This window comes from Doryrhamphus excisus, linkage group LG11 (assembly GCF_037039965.1).
Source record: "Doryrhamphus excisus strain RoL-2023G ecotype Guam linkage group LG11, RoL_Dexc_Guam_v1.1, whole genome shotgun sequence".
In the NCBI taxonomy this organism is placed as follows: Eukaryota; Metazoa; Chordata; class Actinopteri; order Syngnathiformes; family Syngnathidae; genus Doryrhamphus; species Doryrhamphus excisus.
Window position 1 is genome coordinate 10454207 of NC_136367.1, and position 21426 is coordinate 10475632.

Sequence of the window (21426 nt, forward strand, 5' to 3'; positions counted from 1 at the left end):
ATGTTATGATATGTTATGATATGTTATGATATGATATGTTATGTTATGATATGATACTATGTTTACCGAACACGTGCATAACACATGGTCAGGAACCTCATGACTTGATGGACGTCGTGTAACTCCATCTAAACGAAGCTTTGCACTGCGGTGTTACTCGCTACATTAAGCTGCCTAACTCGCTGCCGTGCTGGAAGCGCTGCCCCCTGGTGGAGGTCTGTGTTGTTACACCCGACTGCTTCGAAGTACCTTCTCGAGGTGTCGCAACGACAACCAGCCGGCCGAGGGTCTCCTCTGTTGGCCGTCAAGGTCGCGCGGGGAGCTGTGAAGGTCAGTCGCTTGTCAAACCACGTGACTCGCTGGAGCTTTTGTTCGTCTTCAAATGTCAGTCGATGAAGGAAGAGATGACGTCAGACGAGGTCACTACTTCGGGAGGAGGAGGAGGAGGAGGGAGGGAGGCTTTTTTGACATATTTTATGTAGGCTTGTGTTGAGTCCTCATCCCCCCTCCCTCGCTGAGCCAGGTGTTGCATGGGAGGAGGAGGAGGCTGCATGACATTGAGCACAAGTTGACCACAGTCGTCATGTGATGGATGTCCCGGAAAGACGCGGGAATGTGAAGAAACATTCCGGATGTTTTTCGGATCCGACAGCGTGACCCCCACTCTCCCAGCCTTGTTGTGTGGCGGACGGTGCTTCGAGCCTTTGTCCGGACACGCGTGGGGCTAATCCTCTCCTCCTCCTCCTCCTCCGCCAGCATCATCATCATCATCATCCTCATCACAGTGCGTGGACCGTGAGCCCTTTCCTCCGCGGCATCCCTGGCGTGACAATGACTTCCCCCCGCGTCGGCGCCGCCTCGCGCCGCAGCCCCACGGAGAAGAAGCACGCGCCCCGGGTTCCACGCGCACAGCAGGACGTGTTCCGCGCCAAGGCGCTGAGATAACTGACCCCCCCCCCCCGCCCCCGGCGCCAGCATGGAGCTGTCCGAGGTCCGCTGTTCGAGTGCCAGCGAGGAGCTGTATACCATCAACAGGACGCCGAGCAGCAGCGGCAGCAGCAGCGGCGGCGGAGGAGGAGGAGGAGGAGGGACCACCGACGGCACCGGCAGACCCAAGCGGCTGCTGTGGCAGAACGCGGTCCGCCACATCACCGAGCAGCGTTTCATCCACGAGCAGGGCGGGGGAGGGGACGCCAAGGAGCCCTACGAGCCGCAGCAGGACGCCCGGAAGCAATCGGCGGGCCGGACGTCGTTGGGGGAGCGGCACAACAACGGCGGCACCAAGGTCTTCCCCGAGCGGGCCAGCAGCGACCTGGGCTTCCTGCAGATCGACTGCGCGCCCACCAACTCGGACTTCTTCCTCAACTGGGGCTACACGTACCGCGGCGTCATCTTTCCCACGCTGCGGAACGCCTTCAAGTCCCGAGACCTGGAGCGTCTGTACCAGCGCTACTTCCTGGGCCAGAGGCGCAAGTCCGTGGTGGTGATGAACATCCTGGACGTGGTGACCAAAGTCACCCTGCTGGTACTGCACCTCGGCATGGCCTCCTCGCCCATGGACCCGGTGAAGGGCGCGCTGCTGGGCTTCTTCGCCGGCATAGAGGTTGTCATCTGTGCCTTAGTGGTGGTCCGCAAGGAGACCACCTCGCATGGATACCTGCAGTACAGCGGCGTGGTCACGTGGGTGGCCATGGCCACGCAGATCCTGGCCGCGGGTCTGGGCTACGGCCTGCTGGGCGACGGGGTGGGCTACGTCCTGTTCGCGCTCTTCGCCACGTACAGCATGCTGCCCCTCCCCCTCGCCTGGGCCATCCTGGCCGGACTCTTCACCTCGGGGCTTCACCTGCTGGTCCGCCTCCTCCTCTCCCACAATGCACCGCTCTCCACGAACCAGGTGAGTGCGAGCCTGCCGACGTGTCTCCTTCCCTCGTTCCTTCGCGCTTTTCCTCTTCCGCTCGTTAGTTGTCTCCATCTGCCTTTCCTTGCCTATTTTAGTCCTGGTCGTCAATGTGAGTCTCTTCCATCAGGACCGCTCATGTTCCAATGTTCCGCTGACAGAGTCTTTCAGCGCCATGGGAGCGGTCCACGTTCTAAAACTAGAATCTCCAAGCACACGCACACTCTTAGCGCCTCCCGCTGGTGATCATTTCCACATCTTTTATACAGAATACGATTATTGGAGTCCTGCAGAGATGGAAGTCATTCAAGTAGAATCCATCTTTTCATTTTACGCTGCTTAAAAAGTGCTGACGTTATGATGTATAATCTTCCTGACATGGAAGGTCAAAGGTCAGGAGAAGGATCTCTAATGCTGCTGATGACCTGATTAGATGCTAGATGCAAGTCAGATAAGAACTCACTAATTCATTACCACTAATCTCGCACTCATGTCCGACACAGGAAGTGAAGGTTTTTAAAGAACACGTTCACGGAAGTGGTGCACCATGATGCCTGTCTTTCCCATATCCCATTCCCTTTTCCCGGACTAATAATAATCTGTGCCACTGTCAAACCGTGGCTACCCTAAAAGCTTTATTTGGTGTACAGTCAATGTTTTTAACCCACAAGAAGCCAAAAGAACACTTTAAATGTGCTAAAATGTGTCCAAGACTTATTTTTACTTAAACTTGTAAAATCATGATGTTGATGATAGGAAACACTTTTGGAGTGGTTGTCATGTGGTTGTTATGTGGTTGTCATGTGGTTGTCATGTGGTTGTCATGTGGTTGTCATGTGGCCTGGTATTGGGTAAAATTGAATTTAATTCATCTTTATGTATTTTTTGGATAAATTTAGCATTTTCAAGCATAGCATTGTCAAGTTGGTTTCAGACCGACTGGGATAAGTGAATTTCAGCATGGAATATTTTCTTAGGTAATATAGAATATTTTTGTAGTTACAGCAGATAGAAAACGTGTTTTTAACTTAGTAAATCTTATTTTTACCATTATTTCATGTCTGCAGACATGAAATGACATTCCTATAGTCACTTTTACACGTTCACATTGCGCATGCTACAGGATCACGGCAGGGACACGAGATTACATACTACTGAGCTAACTAGTTATGCACCGGTTATTTATTCCAAACCTAAGAAAGGCTTTCAAATGAAGTGGAGGAGAAGGACAAATTAAGAAGCCAAAAACCGACCACTTCCACATGGAATGGGAGGAAAACGGGCCATGGCTGACTCCATGCAGTGTGAAGGTGATAATATAATCGAATTTCATGTCTCATCAGTGTAACATAGAATACTTCGAACATGTCTTTCAGTATAATAAAAGGCCATAACCAACCACGAAACAGCAACCATTTATTAATTAGTACATTTTTTAAAAATATGATGGTTGATACCTGTTTAGTTGTCAATACGAGCGAGTGAGCAATGTTCAAACCACGATGTAGCGAGGGCTGACTGTATAAGGCATTCAGAAGATGCATTGAAAAACGTGATGCTGTGTAGTATTCTATACTGGTCACTAGTCAGTAATCTTACTGTAATGTTTTATTGTAGGTTTAAACTATCTCACAACAGCCACAATAATAATAACATCATCATGGTAATAATAATCATAATAATAACACACGGTACTGTCGAAGCCGTAAGCCATGACAAGCTAAGACTCAACTCTGAACCTGCGACATCACCTGATTATGTCTACTATATGGGGTAATATACTATATAGGTGACTATAGGGATGTTACTTCATATCTAGAGTGCTCTAATTAGGATAAAAACGTTATGGTTTTCTATGCTTGAACTATGAAAATATTTGGTTTATAAATATGGAATGCCACTTCACAGAAATTCATTTATCACGGTCGGGTCTGGAACCAATTAACCGCAATAAACGATGGATTTGTTTCGTAGTATTTGACAAAAAACATCCCAAATGTCTTCAGCATCATTCAGTAGCTTTGTTGTATCCTTACGGGTTAAGTCACATGTTAAAAGCATCAACAAGTGGCCTAGCGTATGGTGACGCTGGAGTTGTATTGGTAACTTCATGTCAATATTAGTCTTCCTTTCTTAACACTCCTTGTTGATACGGACTCCACTGAGCCTTCTTCTGGACAAAGTCATGCTAAGAACACAAAAATGTCCTAAACTATACATGTGAACTGCATGTGAACTCTGACGTTTGATGTGTTTTATGTGACTTTAGAGGCGTGTTTTTCCCAAATGGTACGGGGGAATTCTGCATTGTATGACTTGTGGTTCTTTTCTCTCTCCATGTTTGTACAAACTAGGCTCACCCAACTCTATGTTGTGAGTCTCTGTTGTTCTTGAGACAGACATTGACCAGTCTTGCCGATGGTCAGCCGCAGGGTGCCCTGCATGCGCTTACATGTACGTGAGTCCATGTGCCAAGCAGCCGTTTAGCATCCGGCATAACCAACATTTAAGATTCCCAACTCCGCCTTGTTCGTCTCATCCCGTCAGGCTCGGAATAGCCTCCATCGATCCCGCCTGTCTCTTTAGAGTCTCCAGGGGCCCCCATGGCCGCCCCATCCTTTGTCTGCGGCCCGATGTATTGAGCGCTGTCTTTCCTTCAAAGCCACAGTGTTCTGATCTTCTCACTAAGGAAACAATAAGCTGGTATTGACTCCCCCACCACCACTCCCACCCCCCACCCTCTGCCTTCCCCCTCTGGAAGAAATATCACATATAACAATATAACATTGGACATTGTGCTGCTATTGATGGCTGAGTCATTTAGTCTTTTTAACAGCTCTTAAAAGAACAAACGTGTCTGTAAATAACAGATTAGCTTGTTTGACGGCATCCCAGTGTGCGCGTGTGCGTTTGTGTGTGTCTGTGTGTGTCTGTGTGTGTCTGTGTGTGCGAGGTCACTCTGAGGGGTTTTCTGTGAAGCAGAGGCCATTATGAAGTCAACAGCACTGTATCTCGTAGGCATTCACACACACACACACACACACACACTTACCATTTACACGTGCACACGTTTAAAGCGTGAGCTGTGCCGGCGCTTCCTCTTTCAAGGTCAAACTCGGCTTACCTGAAGCAGCGGCTGTAGAGAGGAGATAAAGTGTGAAAAAAGGGGGCAAGTGAGGGTGACATCAGGCTCCATCGTATGTCCTTAACATGCGATAGAACGAAAGAAAGTACAGCTCAGCACAGAATAAAAGCTTTCCAATGATCAGCATTTCTTCACAATAAGCTGTTGTCTGCTCAAGTCACCTCATTTGATGTCTTTTTATCAATGGGCTGTAAAAATGTCAAACACTCAGCTTGTTTAGCTTATTCTTTGGCTTATCCAGCTGTGATATCCGGCAACCTTGTTGCTACAACTTACCTGACATGGTTCGAAACAAAAGCTGTGTCTCATTCAGTACCGTTGTGGACTTAAACTTAGGCTGAATCCCAATTTACGATCTATGGCAGAGGTAGGGAACCTATGGCTCGGGAGCCAGGTAGGGCTCTTTTGATGACTGTATCTGGCTCTCAAGCATTTCTTACCACAATAAAAATGTATTTTTGCTAACATTTTAAAGTAAACATCACAGAAATGACTGTTAAAAATAATATTAAAAATCAACAATTTTTATGCATTTTAATTCGTCCATCTATTTTCTACTGCAATACGGCCGACCATATCCATCTTTCCTGATATTTTCCAGGTCAAACACCAAAACTCGATTATTACTGGGTAATGCGGTAGTCTACCTCGGTCATTGAGATGTCAACATGTAAATATAAACTTTTATCCTTTAGTCAAATAGTCACCTAGCTAAAGCTGCAGAACCAAGCCTTGTGGCAAAGATGGCCAAAAGAATGAAATATACTGAGTATGGTGCAAAATTATGGAGCAGCAGAAGTTGTATGAATGGCAACAAGTATTTGATTTATTATTAGACACTACGCTGCTCACGAAAGTGTGCTGGCTCTCACAGATACACATTTTAAAATATCTGGCCTTCATGGCTCTCTTAGCCAAAAAGGTTCCCGACCACTGATCTATGGGAATCTATGGCGAGGAAGCTAGATGTGGCTCTTCTGATGACTGCATCTGGCTCTCAGATATTTCTTAATGCACTAAAATTCATTTTAATTTCATTTGAATCCATCCATCCATTTTCTACCGCAATGCGGGTGGCCAGAGCTAATACAATATTTTTCGGGTCAGACACCAAAACACGATTACTACTGGATAATGGGGTAGCCTATCTGGGTCATTGAGATGTCAGGTGGTAAACTACCCGCTTTAAACAAATAGGGCTCTATTTTTGTGAGTGGTGCAGCGTGGCGCGCCCACACCTCCATCCCTCTCACCAGCGCAGGTGGCAAAGAGGGAGGAGAGAAGGCATGAAAGGGTTAAACACATCTGAGTGTCATCTTAACCAATCAAATGAATGCCTCTCATTGCCTTTAAATGTCACCTGTTCTTGGTACTTACATTAAACACAGCAGCAGGCTAATCCAGGCATCATGCTTGTGATCCACCTGCAGTTATGCTCTGCATCGCCAAATAGGAGAAACCTTTGATGGTATATTGTCGGTATCTCCTCCTCATCCACCTTGAGGGAAAATGAACAGTAGAATAAAATATCCTACGTGATGTTAATCTTTGGTTTTAGTTGTTAATTATTAGTTCTCAAATGGGTCACTTTCTCTGCTTCCATAAAGTCTGTGCTGCATGTCGGCTCATTTGCATACAAACAGTGATTGGAATTTTGGGATTGGTTGAGGGGAGTGGAGTAACGGCGTGCGTGCAGCACGGCCACGGAGATGAGCAACGAGTGAAGCGGTCTTCTGCTTTTTCTGGCAGAGTTGTCACTTCTAAAATATGGATTTTTATAAAATGGCTTTCAGAGTGCAAAAATCTGAAAACACCGGCTTGACGATTCTGTACTGACGGCCGAACCACTGCTTAACAGAAAACCTTATAATCCCAGACCCGTGACGGGAACTCACCAGAACTAACCTTTAATGACAAGCCAACAATAATACCAAAATATGTAATATAATATTTCAATGGACAGTACTCACCCCAGTCCACATTCTCCTGAGATTTGGTTGTCTTATTGTCCAAAATGAATAGTAGAAGTAGTTCCATGACGGATTTATGCGCATCCGTCCTTTCTTCTTCTATAGTTTGGTGTATTGCATGGTTCCGTCTGCATGTCCGTTTACAGCGCCACTCATAGATGTTCCTTGTGTATTACATCATTTTAACCCAATCATTTTCACTTCTCAACCATTATTCCAAGGTTTAAAAACGTCCCTGTTTTGGCCTCTATGTTCCCCCGTCCTTTATGTTCTCTCTTCTTGTTTTGTGAGAGTCACAGTACATTTTGTTAAGCGTAGATTCCCCTCACCAACGAGCTATCAAGCTAGTGAATGCTTTTAAAATACAACTTCCAATTAACAGCCCGGGTTGTGAACAATAAACTGATGCGACCGGATATCCAGCTTGACAAGTAAGTAATATGGTTCCACCGGTAGAAGCCTCCTGGATCGATTAGAATCAGCCATTAATCCTGAGATTGGTGAGACATGCACCGGCTATCACAAGACTAGAAACCGGTCCATCTCTTAAACAACGCGAGAGCCTGGGCTTCCGGTGAAAGCAGTGTCACACATTCCCCGTAGAAGACGAGAATGGATGTACATTATAGCCTAGCGATCTAGTTGATCATATATTAGGTATTGTAGGAACAACATCCTGCTAAAAGTACTCAATGAATACAGAGATTCACATTAGCAGTCGATGACAACATCAGATCTTCCCTTTTCCATTCCCACATAGTGTCAGCATTTGGGATTAAGTATAAGTGAAAGAAAAAGGGGGGAAATACAGTATAGTAGTTTCTGTGCACCGTGGGATAAAGTTAGACGGTGCATTCAAAGACTGTCATACGAAGTGGGACATGTTGCCACTTGCAACTAATTGTGCAAAACTGTCATTTATATGTGTTATATGTGTGATGTATATATTTTTAAAATAAAATGATGGCCCATATTTCTAAAATTCCCATCCATTTATATCAAATTTGACGTTGAGGACCCCTGCCTTATAGCATGCTTGGGGACATCAATTGCTCTTTTACACATTTGAAAATACAATCTTACGACCGCTGGCACATGTGCCAGGTTTTGTGGACCCCAGAGCAGAAACATGGGCAAGATGGAGTAAAAAAGGTATTCAATTATAACAAAAGGAACTCACAAGGAGGAAGAACCAAATAGCAGCCAAAGACGCCGGTAATTTATCTCCCCGTGACAAACAGATAAAGGAAAGGATTTCTAGCAATTGTGGCAGAAAGACCACGGTGTCCACAACGCTGGCAAGGTGAAACAACAATCTGACAAAGAATAGCTGGACTGCTTGCTTTAAGAAGACTTCATTGTAAATGATGTGGGGGGGGGGACCTCTGCAGGGCTGGAACGAGACAGCCGATGGCAGCAGACAAGCAGCATGCAAATTGTGACAGTACCCCCTCACCCCCCCATTTTTATGATGCCCCCGGGCGGCCCACATGTTTTTTTTTCCTGGATGAGTGAGGGGTCGCAGATCCAGGAGTGGGAGACTTAGAAGAATTCCTCTGGTCCATATCCCTCCCGCTTGAGCAGATATGATATTTCTATGTCGATCTGCCAGCTGCCTTTCATCCCCACAGTGCGTCCAAGAGCAGCAGGAGCATCCCGCCAGATCCGATGCGCACCTCTCAGGTGGCGGTGAATGGATGGCAGGGAGACAAGCTCCTAATGCCTTGCAGACAGGCGGGGGGTGCCAACAGGTAAACCAGGCATGGGGCCCCGACTTTTAGGGGGTAACGCTAATACATGTACTGCACAGAAACGACAACAATGGGCATTTACAATGCAATTATGAAACAACAACATAGCAAACCCCCTTGGGGGGCCCCCCAGCAATTCCCTATCTGCCTTCAGTATTGGCTGTAAATCTTTGCGAGCTACGAGATTTGTTTATTTATCGCAACGGGGGCCCCATGAATTTCTTGTTTTGAGCCCCCAAGAAACCCTGCCCCACCACTGCTTACAGAAGGCCCTCCAGACCTGGGAGACGAACTGTGGCCCCGTCAGGCACGAAGTTGAAGAGTATGCCATACCGTGTTGTGCAAGTTCAAAAGAATGCGTTCAATGAACACGTTCATTTTTTGGAAGATTGTTGAACTGAAAGCAACATATTTGTAAATGAAGAACTTGAACTCGTTGGGACATCCGCATACATAGCTACATAGCTCCGCCTTTACTAATTGATTTCATTGCCTGAAACATTATCATTTGTTTGTCAGAAGAACCCGAAGGAGGGTTAGGGTTAGGGTCTGCAGGACTGTAATGAAACAGCAGATGCTAGCAGGCAAGCAGCGTGCAAATCATGACATACTGTAAGAATGCCACTTTATTTGTTTTTTAATGCAAGATTAGTGTCTACATTGACAAACATTAAAGGTACAATACACTGGATCAAACCGAGTCGTCTATACAATGTATCTATCGAATGTATCAAATCGAAATGTATCGAGTTTGTAAAATATATCATTTTCAGTGTTGGGCATGTTACTTTAAAAAAGGTAATTAGTTATAGTTACTAGTTACTTCTCCAAAAAAGTACCTGAGTTACTAACTGAGTTACTCCAACACAAGAGTAACTAGTTACCAGTAAAAGTAACTATTGCATTACTCGCCCCTGCTTGCACCCCCCCACAGCAAAGACGGGTACCATTACAGAGGTTTGAATTTATTGCAGTTGACAGATGTTTCTGTAGGTTTGAGTTGCTCATACAAGACGTGGACAAAGTTTTTTTTCGGGGACATAATGTACATTCAACGTGTACATTTTTACCTTTGACCTCAATGAGGTTAAAGTAGTGTCTCTACTTCCCTTTGGCAAACACTGTCTCCTCACTGGAGTCCTCCTCATTCGCCATCTCTCCCTATGCTGCATCTACTACCCGCCACTTTGGATGTGGTATGTAGGTCCGTGTTCATGGAGTGCAGACAATCTTGGCACAAAATCCTTAGTGGAAATGTGGTCATGACACATTTTTTGCGGGACTACCCGTGTTAAAGAAAACTCGGGTAGACCCGCCGATTGTGGTGGAAAAGGCTAAAGCCCACCTTCACAAAACACTACCATATTTGTGAAGTGAAATCCTTGACAGGGGGGACGGTAACCTAAAGAACTCCAAAGGGTGGCTGGAGTCAGGCTAAGAAGAATGAAGAGCTTAGTCATTCAGGTTAGAGTCGCTGCTCCTTCACATGGAGAGGGGCCAGTTGAGGTCATTCGAACATTTGGGATGCCTCCCAGATGCTTCCATGGTGAGGTGTTCCGGGCATGCCCAGCTGGGAGAAGGTCCCAGGGCAGACCGAGGACACGCTGGAGGGATTACGTCTCCCAGCTGGCCTGGGAAGGCCTTGGTGTCCTCTCAGTGGAGCTGGATGGTGGCCGGGGACGGGGAAGTCTGGGCATCCCTACTGAGACTGCTTCCCTCGTGACCCGGACTTGAATAAGCGGAGGAAAATGGATTGTTTTTTTCTTCTCCCACAGTGTCCATAAAATTGACATGCACATGGTCAATCATGCAAATTAACTGATGACATCATCAAGACCCCCCCCCCCAGTAGTGTATCATGACATGCTTGTTACCGCTGACTGACCTCTGCTTGTCCAGTTCTTTTTTCTCCAGCTGGAGTATCACTAACAAGGGTCTCAGGGGGATCAAGCATCTTCGGCCTCCATCGTGGGCCTCGTCCTCAGCGTTGGCGCGGGACAGTGTTAGCAGACACTGCACTCAGTCGCTCTAAATGTTTAATGAAGCTTTTAATGGCGGCTCCAAAAATGTCTTGTTGCCACAAAAAGCTTTTAGTCTGCTTTTTGTGTTGAATCAGAGCAGACCTGCAATCATCCATTATGTTGATGAGTTGATGCTAATGCTGATGATAAGACGTTTAATTCATTAAAATCTACGTCCGTGTCATCCTCATGATGTCATGCGTGATGCCAGTTCCAACTCTGAAGGTCTTGCCTTTTTAAAAATGTCCTAACTGAATTGTACGACCCATTTGCCACTGAAGGCCAACCTTAGACCCCTCCCACCCGCTATCGCTATATAATTATATATATTAATTCTATTATTAGTGTTTAGGATGGCCGTGTCATTCAAAAGTCAAGACCAACTGATCATCTCAACCATCAGCTGCGTCTCTACAGAGAATTTGGTGGAAAGTCCCTAGGTTGAGCGTGAGGATGAGCAGCAGGTGAAGAGCTGATGACGCATGGCGATGTTCCATGCTCATATGTCTTCATTAAGTCACCAGCACGTCGTGCTGGAAGCCCCTGTCACGCTCACACGTCAACACACGACACGCCAATCAACCACAAACACTGACTTTAAATATCACATCTACACACTAAGGTGCCATAATAGAGTATTTTATTGTGGAAAACTGACAGGAAGGACTAACCTTTGGTGACTGACAATTCATGAGTCTCTACTTCTCTCATGGTCTAATGAATGTCTCATGTACTCGCGAGTATTCCCTAATTGTCTCATGTAGTCTCTAATAGTCTCATGTGCTTATTGTCATGCTCTCTCATGTCTCATGTAGACCTCTAATAGTTTAATGTAGTCTCTAATTGTCTCATGTAGTCTCTAATAGTCTCATGTAGTCTCTAATAGTCTCATGTAGCCTCTAATTGTCTCATGTGCTTATTGTCATGCTATCTCATGTCTCATGTAGACCTCTAATTGTCTCATGTAGTCTAATTGTCTCATGTAGTCTAATTGTCTCATGTAGTCTCTAATAGTTTCATGTCGTCTCTAAAAGTCTCATGTGCTTATTGTCATGCTCTCCATGTCTGATGTTGTCTCTAATTGTCTCATGTGCTCTCATCGTCTGTTTCTCATGTCTGATGTCTCTTAATTGTCCTATTATGTGGTCTCCTGTGACCGATGTTGTCATGATCATCCTCTAATGCAGTGGTGGGCAAACTACGGCCCGGGGGCCACATGCGGCCCACCAAGTGTTTGAATCCGGCCCGCCAGTTGCTTTTTCAGTATTTCAACTTTTAACATACAAACTGGCAACATGTCTTATTTAGTCATTTTTTTTTTAAAATGTAAAATTTAGTGACATAGTTTGATGTTTAAAGTGCACCTGAAAAAAGCCACATGAGAACATACAGCTACAATTAGACAAATCATTCAAGGAAAATGTGTGTGTTAAATACATGGTCTGGCCCCCTGGACAATTTTGTTAACTCAATGCGGCCCACGAGTCAAAATATTTGCCCACCCCTGCTCTAATGTGTGCTTTGGTCACTAGTGACTTCATTTTGTTGCGGCCATGTTAACAAAGATTAACAAAGATTAATGATTATATTCTTAATAGTTCATCTGTCTGAGGCTTGGCGCCATCCCCCAGTGTCAGGTGAGGCGGTCCAAGAGAGGCGGTCCAAGAGAGGCGGTCCAAGAGAGGCGGTCCAAGAGAGGCGGTCCAAGAGAGGCGGTCCAAGAGAGGCGGTCCAAGGGAACCAAACTAGAACCAAAATGAAGCAATATTTGGTTTAGGACGCATAAGGAAGAATGAAGGTTATCCATCCATCCATTTTCGATGCTGCTTATTCTCACGAGGTCCGCGGGGGTGCCGGAGCCTATCCCAGCTGACTTCGGGAGACAGGCGGGGTTGTCTCCATTCCCACCCACATTCAGAGAATGAAAGTTTTGAAGATGCTAAACATGCTAACAGAGTTGCCAACAAGGCTACACGAACACATCCTAGGGGCGCCCTCTCCTGGCTTGTCAGGGTGTGCTGGAGAATAACTTCTAGTCTTATGGTTGGAGGCTGATTTGGGCTTATTCTCCACACTGAGGATGATTTGAGGCAGAATTATCTCCCAGTGGTAATCTATTCATAGCGCTCGTCCGGGTCAGCATTTAATGAGATTACGGCAGGATTACGCTTATCTCTTTGAAATGTGGAAAAACAGCAGGTCGTCGCCAGCGAGCAAGTCAAGCATTCGTGTGCTGTTGGACCTGAGGAACTTACACCTCTCACGCTCAAGCTTTGGACTCCAAAGGTTTGGACTCATTTGAATGTTGACAACATTGGCTTGGCCCGCCCATCTGGACTTGGACCAGCACCTCTTAGCGTAGACAAATAGAGCAGTTTGACACCGGCCAATGAAATTGTCAAGATGGTTCTCTTTGTGTTCCCGCACAGGTTGGCAGCACTTGGACATTTGCTTGTCAGACCTGATGATGTTCATGCGGTAGGAACGTCATCGGCCTCTGGCAAGGCTGTTAAATGTGGCCGACGACTCCATTAGTGCTGAGGTGCACTTTGCGTCTTTTCTAGCTCTCTATTCCTGCTACTGGCTGGCGCCGCTCTGTCTCGTGGGACCTTTAGTGGCGACTACATTTCAGATCGTTCCTCTCACCCTCAGGCTGTGATCGTGATTCTGTGTCCCTTCAGGGATCCACCACCAAAGGAAGAAGAAGCCTTGGTCATTCGTTCAGTACCAAAAGAACCTTTGTTTGCCGCCAGCTAGCTTACTTCCATATTACCTCGTATAATAGGTCAGGAGGAAAACGGTTAAAAGGGGGTGCATGCTACCTATGGTGGCTCCTTCACCAATGGTTCATCTCCTTCCATGCAGAAATGCTGGAACAGAACAACTTTGTTGTGTTGAAAAGCCGCATGGCTGGGGGGGAAGGGGGGGTGCTCTGCTCAGTCTTTCAGTGGGGAGCGGACAGTGATAGTAATTTGCCTCTGAAACTGCTCTTTAGTTGTGAAACGATGTTGTGTAGTATCATGTGCTATCATGTGGTCTTGTGTCCTTTAATATATATTTTATTTTAATAGTTTAATATATATATGCTCTCACTCGCCGACTGCCATGTGGTCTCATGGAGTTTTGTATGCTCTAATGTGGTCTCATGAGACCACGTGCTGCCATGCGGGTCAGCCTTCAGCCTCCATTGACATGATTATCAGCGTGTTCATCGCCCATGGAGACAGAACCGCTGCCTTCCCGTCCCTCTGCACTTCCTGCTCTGAGGAAGAAAAGCCAGCATGTCCATAAAGGGACATCAAGGAGACAAGCGGCTGCCAAATGTCAGCACGCCATGGTTGGGGGCGGGCGGACTTGGCTAAACGGCCGCCGCGGGGTCAAGTGGCAGATTAGCCATGAGGTGTTTTGTCAGAGGTCGGAGGTCACTGTTATAAGACCACTGTAAGCCTTGTTCGACCTCAGTGATGTTTCATCATCTTCTCATGACATGACAACATACAGCATGTGGACAAAAGTATTGGGCCAGTGAATAACATACTGTACGGTGTTAGGTAGCTAGTGGTGTCACGACGCCGTGTTGCATTACCGGCACACCAAGATGTTGACAGGTTGCGTTCCAAACAGGATGTGCAACTAGTGTGCAGCACTTGGTCCAACATGTCAGCTTTCATCATACTTTTCTCCTCCTCATTGCTGATACTCCCTCATCGCTTTGACTGGCTCCATCTTGCTCCTGTGGGCGTCGCCTCCTGCTGCTGACGACACGTAGCGCAGCGTGCTTCTACTTCTGATATGTTCATGCACATGCCAAAATAACGTGTCTCTTTAACGCAGCTCAGGCACTATTTCATCCAACCAGATGCCTGAAGAAAGTCAAGAGTGGAAAAGATAAAATAACAATGGTGAACGGAGGAAAGGATAATGATGTAACAGACATCCAAACCCCCCCACATGCACCCACAGACACACGCATGCGCACACACGCATGCGCACACACCCAAAACCTCCAGTGCCTTGTAAGCAAAGTGCATGCCAGTCAGGCATCTTGGGATGGAGATGTGGAGCGTAGATCCGTGTGTTCTAGATTACTGCTGACATCACTTGTGGGTGAGGGAGGGGGGTGGGACCAGAACTGGGACAGACTTGACGTCAGCAGCAGACATCCATAACATCAACTTGAATAGAGACCATTCAACTTCTGTACCAGCCTGCAGTTTGTCTTCAAAGAGACGATTATATAGATCTATTAACCATGTAGTTTGGTGTGACCAATATCTTCCCTTGATGCTTCCTCACACAGTAAGTGCAGTGAGAACAATATTCTCCACTCAAGCCCTAAAAGCAATCCAACAGCACTTCACACAAAAATATCAAATCACAACTACATTTTGGATGGCCTCCTTTTGGCCTTGAATTATGATTTTTTTTTCGGGGGGGTGCAGGAATGCAGGAAAGTACAGTCATCCCTCACCACTGTGCTGTTGGACTTTTGTAGCTTCACTCTATCATGGCCGCCATTACATTACATCAGTGAGACATAATCAACCACAGGAAGTCCGCTGTCTCGGAATAAAACAAGGTCACCAAATGCTCGTCTGTGAATCTATGTTATGTTTTATTTACGTATGTCCAATATGTCTTATGTTCTGTTATCCTAATATATGTACGTGTAAAGGAGACTACAGGGGTGTTATTTCACTTGTGGGGGGCTCTAATGATAAACATTTAATTTAGAAGGTCACAAACTATAAAAATATTACATTCATAAGTCATCCATCGTCAAAATTCACTTATCACGGTCAGGTCTGGAAGCAATTAACCGCAGTAAACAACGCTTTAGTGCAATTAATTATAAGTTGATATCAACAATATTGTGTCATGGAACTGCTTTTTTGTAAAACTCATACATAACAAAGATTACATGTCATATGAACTATTGCAGCTGATGCTGTCATACGTGTATTAAGTACTGTAGGTGAACATATGCGTGCTATGCTATGCAAGCTTCTTAACCCTTTTTTTTCTCTTTTTAGTGGGGTCCTAAACCTTCTTTTTCATGTTGTGACCTAGAAAAAGTCACAATGTTTTCTAGGCTTACAAACAAATGTGCCTCAGGCCCCCTGGCCGCACTTTAGACACCCTCTTGGTAGCACCAAAGCCAAGGCCAACCGTCATTAACATCTGTCATGGAGTCCTGCGTGTGTGTGTTGTTTTTACTTGGGTGCATTCCAAATATTCTGCCAACATCAGCGACTCTTTACTGTCACAATGTTTTCATCTTGTCAACTGGGATATAAAAGGTAATATCGTGGCGGATGGAACATCTTCATGTCGTCAGCATTCCCAATCCCAGCGTGCCAAGCAGAATTAAAATCACAGCCACGCCCACAACCCCCTACCGCCCTGCAACGTGCTGGACGCAGCCGCCACTGCTGGCACGCTAGTGTGGATTCCGCAAAGACTAGTGCTGGCAGCGGGAGGGCTCACTCTGCCAGCTGCTCCTCTCACATGTTTGTATGCAGCAATGCATAGTGCACACCATCAAAAGAACTCCTTAAAGGAATCATGGACGTGTCGAAGTAGGGAAACAGTAGCCCCAAAATATAGGGGGTCCCTCAAGTCTGGACTCACAGGCAACAATGCACATACTATTTTACAAGAATAAAAAATCAAATCAGATTTCAAATGCATAGTTTAATATATATAATTGCAAATTAACAATGGTTATAAGTGCTATAATGCTGAAGCTACTTACCATTGAGAGGCGTCTTGATGTAACCTCTTTTCTTGAGAAACTTTGGACTGTCTAGTCTCTAATCTAGTCTCTAGATCCAACACATATGACTGCATGTTAAAAGCCGTTTATGGTCAACATATACTGTTGGAATACATTAAAAGAACAGACCGTTTTAACAGTATTCTATATCCACGCAAAAACATCACAGTCTGTGGGATGTGCAGCTGTGGAACGGGATGATTACGCTTTTCCCAGCATGTTTTGCTATACTTAAAATCATCACTTTTGACTGTCTTGTGCCTTTTAATGTGTTATTTTGTACAGACAGGGTGTAATAGTTTCAATGCTAACATTTTTAGTTGGGTACAGCATGTAGCACACTCACTAACACAAACAACATATATGGAAATGTTTTGTGCAAGTCTACGCTTGTGAAAATAGATCTGTGATGAATGAATGGTTAAGTTAAAGGGGACCTAAGATGCTTTTTCCACTTTTCTGACCTATAAATGTAGTTAGAATGTTGGATTCTGGTGTTAAAGTGGACCTATGATGCTTTCCCCATTCTGACCTATAAATGTAGTTAGAATGTTGGATTCTGGTGTTAAAGTGGACCTATGATGCTTTCCCCTTTCTGACCTATAAATGTAGTTAGAATGTTGGATTCTGGTGTTAAAGTGGACCTATGATGCTTTCCCCTTTCTGACCTATAAATGTAGTTAGAATGTTGGATTCTGGTGTTAAAGGGGACCTATGATGCTTTCCCCTTTCTGACCTATAAATGTAGTTAGAATGTTGGATTCTGGTGTTAAATGATGCCAAAGTTTCAGACCATTTGGAAGTGAGCCCTGAAAGACGTTTATGATGGCTCTAAACAGGGGTGGGCAAACCCGCGGGCCGCATTGATTTACCAAAATTAATGGGGGGCCAGACTATATATTTTCCACATATAATTCTAACAGTCCACCAGGAATGATTGTATCTGTAAAAGTGTCATGCAACCTGCTACATGTGTTTGTGTCCCTTTTTCAGGAGCACTTTGTAAACAGCAGACCACATTAAATAACCAAATTGATTAAAAAAAAGCCACCTAAGCCATCAAAAGGTTGAGTCAAGCCATGATGCCAGGTTGGATGTTTCAATGAAATACTTTGGAAAGAACAGGCGGGCCGGGCTGTATTTAAACACATGCCGGGCCAGATGTGGCCTCTGGACCGTAGTTTGCCCACCCCTGCTCTAACCGCTCGGTTTCAGAGGGCGTTTTAAACCTGGAGGTTTACGGTGTTAGCAAAGTCTCCCAGGAAGTGTTTAAGGGAAAGCTACATTTGTTTAAAATTCCTAAAGACCCCCCCATCAGGCACAAGTGGTTGGAGTTCCTGATCCCCTCCCAGCAGAAGAAGTGCATTTCAATCTGTCAACGGGCCACTATACGTCTTCAGTGACACAGGTCAGTCTGTGATTAGATTCTTGTTTCTCCATTTGTTTTGTGTCGCTCGCCCTCCTCCTGTGTTCCCTGCTCAGACCCTGACACCTCCTGAGCTGGGGGGAGCGTCCTAACTGTGTTTATTTTGGGTAAGTCATGGAACAAAAGCACTTGTCTGTGTAGCATTATAGAGTGTGCATACAGGGAGTGGGGTTGCTCAGAGCTGTTTCCCACAACAATCAGTGGGTCTAAAACGTACACACACTTTAAAAAATTGTAAACTAGGTGTTTATTATACGTAATTTGTTACATTTATGAAATGTAATGGAATCATAAAAGCTCATTTTATGGTCTAGGGACCCCCTAGATGTTTGCTTACATTCTTTGTCTCCAAATCAACTGGGCCCACTTTTTCAACAATTCAATGTCAACAATGTCCAACAATTCCTCAGCTGGACTGCAACAGTCCCTCAGGTCAAAGTTCATCCGTCAGCCTCATTGATTGACAGGAGTCCAAGCCCTGTCCATCCAATCTGATGAAACATGTGGGGCTAAACTGCAGAAATCCTGACTTGTAAGAAGTTGTAATGATGACGCAAAGACAAAGAACTGTTGCCAAAAGGTCTTGTAAGACAGTGCTGGGAACCTTCTTGGCTAAGAGAGCCACGAAAGCCACATATTTGAAATATATTTTCTTTGTACATTTTGGCTGGATACATTAAAGTGCTTAAAAAAGTTCTAGATTTTGAATTTTTGTTATTTTTCACACTGTGATTTCTGTAACGGTTTACTTGAAAATATCAGCGAAAAAATAAATGTCTACAGTTTGCCATGGGTTCCCTTCCCCTGGTGTATGAGCTGAATGCAAGGAAGATGACGAGATTAAAGTCTCCTTCAGGCCGCTCTCTGTTCTGGAAGGTTACTGATAGCGCTGAAATATTCATGTGTGTTTGGCTTGCTACCTATCTTGCCTTTTGGACGGAGGCCTCACAGCTCTAATGAGATCTCTCAGCGCTTTTATTTATTTTCTTTGCTCCTTCAGACTGCACTGCAAAAAAAACACTAACATAAAATTATGACTAGGATTTTATGCAAGCTACATGTGGAAAATGCTTTATTTAGCATAACTATACATATTATTGTCTAGAACAGTACGTCATTGGAATTTATTGAGCAGATTTATTTTGGCAGAGATAGCCAGAATGCAAGAAATAATATTCAATGTAAAGGTTATACGTTCATTATTATTTGACTGACTGTTTTCTCCGGGTACTCCGGTTTCCTCCCACATTCCAGAAACATGCGAGCTTCATTGGCCACTTCAAATTGTCCATAGGTATGAATGTGAGTGTGAATGGTTGTTTGTCTATATGTGCCCTGGGATTGGCTGGCGACATCATCCATTCTTTTTCTTCTCTTCTTGTTTACCTTTGAGTAGTAAGGACTGCAGCAGAAGCATCCTGCACAACTCTGACGTCAGTGAAAGACTTTTAGTTTTGTTCCAATATCCATACTATCCTTATTGAACACTCATTTGCATGTTGCTGTGCTGTAAACGAATGTGTTACGACTCTTCATGATTTTTCATACCGGGCTCGAAGTGACTATACTTTCCGTGCTCTCACATCAGACCTGTGTGGATACTGGCAATGTCACATTTACCAGTATCACCAGTGTCACCAGTATCACCCGTATCACCCGTATCACCAGTATCACGTTTACCAGTGCTACACTTTCAGAGCATATGAGACCCAGCAGAGGGATAGTGATCATCTCAAGACCCACGGCTGCCCAACTGTCCTAATGGCATCACATCTTGGACCTGGACTATTATACTCTATGTTTTTATTTAACTGTCACATGTAAACCTCTCCACATCCATTGCAGCCTGGTCATCCTAGAAGGGGGATTCCCCCATCTGCGGTCCCTTCTCAAGGTTTCTTTTTCCCTAATGGGTTTTTGAGTTTTTCCTTGCCCTGATGGGGGTTCAGATCAGGGGATGTCGTCTGTCGTCTATTGTCTGTCTTCTACTGTTGCCTGCTTGTTAAGCCCTTTGAGGCTCTTTTGTGATTAAGGGCTATATAAATAAACTTGACTTGACTTGACCCACGGGTTTGCCACTGGATTCTGGAAGAATGAACCTATTTTGGCCCATCTGTTGACTTTTCTCTGACAGTGTCTATACGTAGATGGATGTGAATTCATGTATAGCTACGATACATAGCCGTGTTAGCACCATGGATTTTCTTCACAACCTAACAGTTATGTTTGTGTCAATTGCACAAATGATGACTGAGTAATGTGTGCATTGCCATGGCGATGAAGTCAAATCTGATCTTTGTGATGTTGTGGCTGGTCAACTCTCCTTCGCTGCCATGTGACCTTAAAATAGGAGGCCACTTGCAGGTCACAAGCACAACAGAGGACAAGGCTGTGGCTGGTGTGTGTGTGTGTGTGTCACATGTGATCACTGTGACTATTATTAACCTGGCAGCTTGTTATCCATGTAACATGTTCCCGCTCCTAATGAGTCCTTGTTAAAAACATCCACATCAGTGGCGTTTGCCTTTAATGAGTACACTCCGTGTGCCGTGTGTTCCACAACAACATGCCGTCGCAGCTGCCGCAGCTTGTGGACTTTTTCATTTTGGTCTCCGTGGGAGGGGCTGAGGCCTTCAGGGGCAAGCGAATGAATTGAATCAGCGCTGATGGCGTCCTGGGAGAGATTCACAATAACACAGAGTAGCATGGCGTGATGCACCCGGGGGGGTGGGGTGGGATGGGGTTGTGTTGCCTCACTGTGTGTGCGTGTCTTGAAACTACCGTCTAATCTGATACTCCCACACATCGTGCATGCGTGAAATAAATACTGTTTGCTTTTTGAGGGATGGAGTCCTGCCGTGGAGGCGGGTCGCCCACTCCCAATGAACGACCACCTGCTCTAACGAACGTCACATGACTTTCATCACTCTGACTAAGCATGCTTACAAATGATGTCTTTTACTCCTCAAATGTTCTTTTTGCGTGTTCTTTTCACACTGAAACAGCGGCAAGGCACTCCATGACAATGTTGACTTTTTATCATTGCGAGTAGATATTCCCATATGGGGAATGTCCAGGCCAGTCCGTGTGTGCTGTGTCATGTCACTGATGTATCAGTAGGTTGCCTCCTGTGGGCCAACAAGTGTCCTCAGCAACCTTTGGCAGATGAACTAGTTGAAGACCTGCCTAGACTTGTCGGCCATGCTTACTACCCTGGGAATGTGTGTGCCCTTGAGTGCTGTAACATTGGCAATTTGGCTTTTGCACTATGTTGCATCACCTCTATTCTCAAAAAGAGGATAGAGCACAGTGTCATGTGACCTACTTGCCATCAGAACGGACATGAAGAGAAGCGTTGAGAATGGCGTTATCATGCATGTCTCAATTGGTGCATTTGCACTCATGGGGCTCTATTTTCGTATACCAGGCGTGGTGTACCT

General features: G+C 45.3%; 1 protein-coding gene across 3 annotated transcripts in view; it reads left to right on the top strand.

Moving 5' to 3' along the window:
• Positions 1 to 269: 269 nt before the first annotated feature.
• Positions 270 to 21426, top strand: part of adcy8 (adenylate cyclase 8 (brain)) — a 47131-nt gene continuing 25974 nt past the window's right edge. Inside the window, exon 1 of one of the 3 annotated variants that reach the window (XM_058067432.2) lies at positions 270 to 1894. In XM_058067432.2, the coding sequence (XP_057923415.2) occupies positions 977 to 1894 (918 nt within the window). In that variant the 5' untranslated portion in view covers positions 270 to 976. The remainder of the gene's footprint in view (positions 1895 to 21426) is intronic. The other 2 variants (XM_058067422.2, XM_058067443.2) reach the window with 2 other exon arrangements.